Genomic DNA, 6,826 nt, shown 5'->3' on the forward strand with positions numbered 1-6,826 from the left:
AAAAACCAGATTAAATCGCGTTTAATCGCCATAAAGTGTAATGAATTACCAAAAGCAAGATATGCGCTGTGTATTAATGTTATTTGTATGAATAATATGTTGCATTATTGTTTTAAAATAATTGTTTTACCAGTGACCTGTCGAGTGATGTGTTTTTCTTCATATGTTGCATTCAGTTGGACAAAAAGTTGTTACGCATGAAACAAAACTTGGTTGTTACTATTAGTTAATGTATGCTTAATCTATGTTTTCAATTTCAGCTGCCACCTTTTGCCCCTCTTAGTGCTATGCGATTTTTTGTGAAGCCTTGCTTGTCATCGTTTACTTGAGCGTGTTATGAATGCGATGAAAGGAGTAAACGAAGCAATGTGCATTTGTGTTTCGTTGTATATGTTGTATTCTACCCTTCAGTACCAAAATTCCTTACCCCGACGTTTCCTGGCGACATTGTCGAAAAACAAAAACAAATTGCATGGGCTTCGTTTACTCAAGTCCGAAACGAAAGGGGAAACGAAACTTCTACCTGCTTTTGGTTTTCGACGATGATTCTCGAAGCTTCTACGTCACATTTTCGATGCAGCGGCACGCGACAGAGAAACAATTAGAGAGATGTAGATGGAGGGAAGGGAGAGAAAAAAAATCTGTGCCGAAAACCAAATGAATGGAAGCGACGTCAGAATACCCTTTTTAAAATATGTTGAAATATTTTTATATATTTAAGATTATATTTAATAAATTTTTCTTTTCTAATCATATGGTATATTGAAATGTATTAATAATTTGCTTTAGGCAAAGCCAATATGTTCATGTTTGATTATTAGCCTTGTACGATTCTAATTACAAGGCATTGCGTTGGTCGACTATACCATGGCACGCGCCAGAATTATCGGTTGTCAATTTTCGGTTTCGTCTTGCCTCTCCCCTTCTCTTTGCATTTGCTGTTCAATTTGCATCGGAATTACACGCGTTTGTTGCGTTTAAAGTTAAATTTTTCAAAAAACATTTACATAAGTGACCTAGTGATACTAACTAATTCTGGTGAGTAGTGCATATAATTAACTTATTTATTAAATACCGAGCGGCCGTTCAATATATGTATGTACATATGTATGTACATATATTTATTAAACGGCATTAGCCGCTCTAATCCATAGCGCGAAATCATGAATTGAGTGATATTTTTGAGCGAAAAAAAATAAAAATCAAAAATAATAAGAAGATTCACCTTCCATTGTCCGTTGACAAAAAAAAAAAGCGTATTTCATTAAAATAAAACAAATAAACTTATAAAATGTACAAAAAAATTATGCATTCTTTTTATTTTCTAGATCAAAGATGGAGCCTCAAAATAAAATTTTAAAGATGGCGTTTAATGTCGATGGTAAGTAAATTAAATAAAATCTAATTTTTTTATTAATTTATTTTCTCAGACGATGACCTAATTGCGGAGACGCAAATGAGGGAGGTGGAGATAGTGAGCGAGGTGAGCGACTCAAAAATTGATCGCCTAGAGCGAAAAATAGATGAGCAGGCGCGGAAACTGGATGAGCAGGCTAGGGAAATCGCCGCTTGCACCAACCAGCTGGCAAAGTTGACAGCATTGCTGGAGGTCTTTGTTAAGGGAAAGGCCTCCAGCAATGCTGTCAACATGGAATTCCCGATTGCCACCGACGAGGCATTGGCAGCGTTAGAATTCGCCTTAGGCCGCGGCATGAAGGAAAAATGTGTAAGTATAATATTTATAAATTAAATATAAAAAAATTTTAATACCTATTAATTTTTGCAGACCACCGCAGTGACGAACTTATTAAAGCGCGGAGCCCTTACAAAGTCATTAAAATATATTTTCGTGGAGGACCTGATCGTCAATTACAATATTGACGGAGCAAGTGGTAAGAGGAGATTAAAGTCGTTTCCAAATTTTTATGGATTTTTGATTGGTATGTATTTTAATTACAAATAATGTAAGAGACATCTAATTTCTATTTATTTTATTTACAGATAGTATATCTATGGTGGATCCGGGGAAACCGCCGGAGAAATTGTTGGGGCACGCTTTGACGGCCATCAAAAATAATAATAATAAAAAAAAAATTAAAATAAGTAAATGAATAAAATAAGTAGTATAAATCTTTAGAATAAATAATAATAAATTATAACAATGTATTATAACAATATAGATTATAACAATTCATAATTTCTTATATTAATAAAATTTCAAATAAAAAAATAATTTTGGTTGTAAAGGTTGGATGAAATCCTTATGAATCTCGTGAGATTCCTCACGGTATACCTCAGGGATTCCTTGGGGTATTTCCTCAACGATTCCTCAGAGTATACCTCAGGGATTCCCTGGGGTATTTCCTCAACGATTCCTCAGAGTATACCTCAGGGATTCCCTGGGGTATTTAGTTCGAAATGCTCTTCGAATAACTGCAGGAATCGTGCAGTATTCCTCGAGTTGTTCGAATTCCTCGATGTGAGGAACTCTTCTATGGAAATTCCTTGATGGTTTGTATGAAACATACCTAGAGGATTCTTCGGGTGGCAATACTAGTACCTAGACGATTCCTTCAGTAATCCTTGAGGTATGGTACTGAAGGGATATTTATTGTTTCGTGTGTATGTAGTTACGTGTATACAAACATATGTGATTTGTTTAGGTTTTTTGCTTTGGTTTCGTGTCGCTTTTTATTTCGTCCGTTTGTATTTTGTTTTAAATAATACAACTTTCTTCATTTCATAATCGTTTCGTTTTGAACAAACTTTTTCACAGGCACAACTTATCAGTGTGAAATTTCACTCTTGTTTATATTTGATATCTGGTGTTTAGGCAAAGGTTCATTTACTGAAAAAGTTGAAAAGGTGCATAATAATCTCAAACAGAAATTTGAATCTAAAAAATTTTCTGAAATTTGGAAGAAGAGCAAAAAAATAGAGAAAAAAATTCTAAATGGCTTGCACAATATGAATACTTAACATTAAGTCGACCTTCTGCGTTGAGTCAAGATCGAGGACGTCCCCGAGTAAGTCTGCTAGAGTGTTCAGATAGAACTAAACGCCGACGAATAGGACATTTAGCAGAAGTCGATGTGCTTGCTGCTGATGATTTGCGCTTGGCATGTAGTCAACTGAATCGGTCGTTCCATCCAGTAAAGCCGTCTGAAGCTATAGGACTTATAACGGAAGCAAATTTAACAAAGCATCAGTATAAGCTCATTAAGAGCTTTATTAACAATAAAGTCGATAGTAACTTTTTGCCTTCTTACATAAGTGTTTTAAAGGAAAAGCAGAAAAGTTATCCTGAGCAAATTGTAGTGACAGAGTCTCATGCTGAAGTTGAACTCCAAAAATTGTTGGACCACACCGCGTCGCGCATTTTAGAATTGCAAAGCGATGTAATCAATGAAATCGATGAGTCTTATAATTACTTCAATTTAAAATTTAAAAAATCCAATTTAAAAAAGAATCAGACTTATTAAGCAAATATGAAGAGCAATATATAAAAAACAAAATTAAAATTTTAAAACCCACTGAGTTCGAAGCATCTAACAACCGGAATCTCTATGTCCATCATTTACTTCAGTTTACAATGGTCGATGGCAAAGTGTGTAATGCTTTAACGGAAACCTCATCAGCAAAATGCAACATATGCCAAGCAAAACCTACTGAAATGAACGATGTGGACAGATGACTGCAAAAAGAAGATCACTACGAATTTGGGTTGTCCCCGTTACATGCTTACATTAGATTTTTCGAATATTTTCTTCACGTCTCCTACCGGCTTGAGATTAAACAATGGCAAATAAGAGGCACAGTAGATAAAGAGCGATTTTTGTGAAGAAAAGAAAATATTCAGAGTGAGTTCCGCACGAAAATGGGTCTAATAGTCGACAAACCAAAAACAGGTGGCAGTGGATCATCAAATGATGGAAACACGGCAAGAAAATTTTTCAATGATGCTGAAGTATCTGCTGAAATAACAGGGATTGAAAAGCACCTGATTGATAAATACGCAACATTATTACAAACGTTGTCATCAGGGTACAGAATAAATGTGGAAAAGTATAGAATATTTGCGCTAGATACTGCCAGGGAGCTTACAATCACATATTTATACCCTTGCAGAGGGTATTATAATTTTGGTCAAAAGTGTGCAACGCAGTGAAGGAGACATCTCCGACCCTATAAAGTATATATATTCTTGATCAGGATCACCTCCTGAGTTGATATGAGCATGTCCGTCTGTCCGTCTGTCCATCTGTCTGTTTCTACGCGAACTTGTCTCCCAGTTTTAAAGCTATCGTCTTGAAACTTTGCACACACCCTTCTTTCCTTTGCACGCAGTATATAAGTCGGAACGGCCCGGATCGGCCGATAGCTGCCATATAACTAATTGATCGGAAATGGTATAACTTTGGTGTTTTCAGAGTTAGAGAGTTCAAATTTCTAATTCAAACAAAAGCTAATTTTGGCTTTTGTGATATATTACGATTATATATAAAAATATTACGACATGCCAAATTTCATAAGGATCGGTCGACTATATCCTATAGCTGCCATATAACTGAACGATCGAAAATGACCCAACTTTCGTGTTTTTGAAGATAGAAAGCTGGAACTTGGCACAGATTATATTTTTGGTCAGTTGATCCAACCTACCAAATTTCATTAGGATCGGCCGACTATATCCCATAGCTGCCATATAACTGAACGATCGGAAAAGGTTTTTGGTAGAAATACCAACTTTGGTATTGTAAAAGATAGAAGCTTGGGACTTTGTTTTTAGATTTTTTATTGTAATTAATTTGTTTTATTATGATGTAATCATAAGGATCGGCCAACTATATCCGATGTTTGCGATGTATATCCGGTTTTAACTGCAAGGGTATATCAACTTCGGCTCCGCCGGAAGTTAGCTTTCCTTTCTTGTTTTGGTTTTATCTTCCGCCGACAGTCCATAAAATTTTAATTCATGCGCCTGATGTTTCCAACATGCATTGCTTTCAATTGGGGAGCTATCAGAAGAAGCTGCTGAGTCGAGAAACAAAGACGTAAAGATGTATCGACTCCACCATACAAGAAAGTACTCTCGAGTCGCAACAAATGAGGACCTGTTCAACCGCTTACTTTTGACTTCAGATCCGTTTATCTCTGGTCAACGAAAAGTACCATTTAAACCGAAATCGATTTTGTTGAAGTCTGTTTTTTATTTGGTTGAAATTTAAAGTTTATAATTAACTTCAATTTGTTAATATTATTTATATCTATTATTATTATTTTATTAATATTATAATTTTTCTGCTTCTTGTACATAGCTAACCACAATTTTTGAATTGTTATCAATTTTTTGCATATCTATGGTCAGCGGGTGAAGTGAAGGAGGGCTTGGGAGGGGTACATTTTTTATTGCTTATTATAATTTTATAAAATTATGGAAAAAATTTCACTTCGATATAAGCAGTGGTAGTATTTTTGGCCGCACTTTCCATATACGACCGACCATAGTGGGATGGCTGGACGAGTCGGGCAAATGACCATTATTTGTCGGTAACCTGCCACTTTGTTACCGACAATTTTAAGCTAAAAAGTGCGGTGTTATCAACAAATATGCTAGTGTGCGACACCAACCAAAACAGCGAGAATATTGCCGATACATTGCGAGTCGTGCTAGCTGATTGGGAAATAATGCACAAAGTGACAGCGATAGTCTCAGACAATGCCTCGTCGATGATCAAAGCGTGCAAACTTTTGGAGAAACGGCACATGCCGTTTTGCGCACACCTTGAACCTCGTGGTTCAAGATTCATTGATCATCGACAATGTTAAGGAAGTTATCACCAAATGCAAAGGAATTGTTTCGTTCTTCAAGTCAAGTTCCATTGCATATGCAAAACTTAAATCGGCGCAGGGTCAAGATACCACTTATGGACTCATCCAAGAGGTTTCAACCAGATGGAATAGCTGTCATAAAATGATTATTCGGCTATTGAAATTGAGAAAGGCCGTTTCACGAGTACTACTTGACACAAAGAAGGCACATCCACCGTGTAACGGACATGAATACCGCGGAAACCTTGCATTCGATGGTATCAGGTGAGAGATGAACTGCACGCGTTTGCCGGCCTAGATCTCGTCGGCTAGTGGGTGGGTTCCCTGAAAACTCGTCTCTCCCCGTAGGGTTTCTAGTGCTCACCATAGTAGTCGAATTTATTCGAACGCGTGCTTGGCCTAACCACTAACCATACAGCATATTCTGTAGACTTAAAAAATATTGTAAAAGAACAGAGACCGTTTTGATTGTTGGAGCGGCACCTCAGCTGCTCCTTCTAAATAAAAAACCAACCAAACGTAACCCCTGGAGTTATCCTATGACATGGCGACCGTGACAGCGATGGAAGGACATCGAGGGATTTAAAGAATATACCAAAAAGGATACAAGGACCCCGGAGGATACACATAATCAAAATAAAAAAACTGGATAAACTGGAAAATTACTGGAAAATTGAAAATGCAAAATAAATCGACAAAAAAAAATCTGAGTGAGTAGAGTGAAAGCAATGGGCAATCGCGGAGGAGTTGCGAAAAGAGTAGCACACCTAAAGTGGGTACTCTACGTAAACACTCCACCTCCCGCGTGGGCTACGGTCTAAAAACTTCAAACAGAACTAGATTTTCTGAAAGAACAATTAATAAGTGTAGGGATATAACGATGTCCCTGGAGTAAAAAACACCACCAAAAAACCAATTTGTTTTGACTAGATCCGCTTCGGATCGCTGCTGGTGCAGTGTTGCCAGGTCTTGAACAAAAAATAATGCCAGATTT

General features: G+C 36.8%; 1 protein-coding gene across 1 annotated transcript; it reads left to right on the plus strand.

Moving 5' to 3' along the window:
- Positions 1-938: 938 nt before the first annotated feature.
- On the plus strand, positions 939-2,111 carry LOC122321994 (uncharacterized). Its single transcript, XM_070276480.1, has 5 exons — positions 939-1,038; positions 1,329-1,381; positions 1,431-1,726; positions 1,787-1,940; positions 2,002-2,111. Exons 2-5 carry the CDS (start codon positions 1,336-1,338, stop codon positions 2,109-2,111), a joined length of 606 nt encoding a protein of 201 aa, XP_070132581.1. The 5' UTR covers positions 939-1,038; positions 1,329-1,335.
- Positions 2,112-6,826: the final 4,715 nt, after the last annotated feature.

Source organism: Drosophila bipectinata, chromosome XR, assembly GCF_030179905.1.
Source record: "Drosophila bipectinata strain 14024-0381.07 chromosome XR, DbipHiC1v2, whole genome shotgun sequence".
NCBI classification, from domain to species: domain Eukaryota; kingdom Metazoa; phylum Arthropoda; class Insecta; order Diptera; family Drosophilidae; genus Drosophila; species Drosophila bipectinata.

Bases quoted from the DNA above. Each gene is read 5' to 3' on its own strand.
- LOC122321994 (XM_070276480.1), top strand. From the start codon at position 1,336: ATGGAGCCTCAAAATAAAATTTTAAAGATGGCGTTTAATGTCGATG. The intron at 1,727-1,786 runs GTAAGTATAATA...TAATTTTTGCAG, and splicing joins GCGGCATGAAGGAAAAATGT to ACCACCGCAGTGACGAACTT. The intron at 1,941-2,001 runs GTATGTATTTTA...TTTTATTTACAG, and splicing joins TTTTTATGGATTTTTGATTG to ATAGTATATCTATGGTGGAT.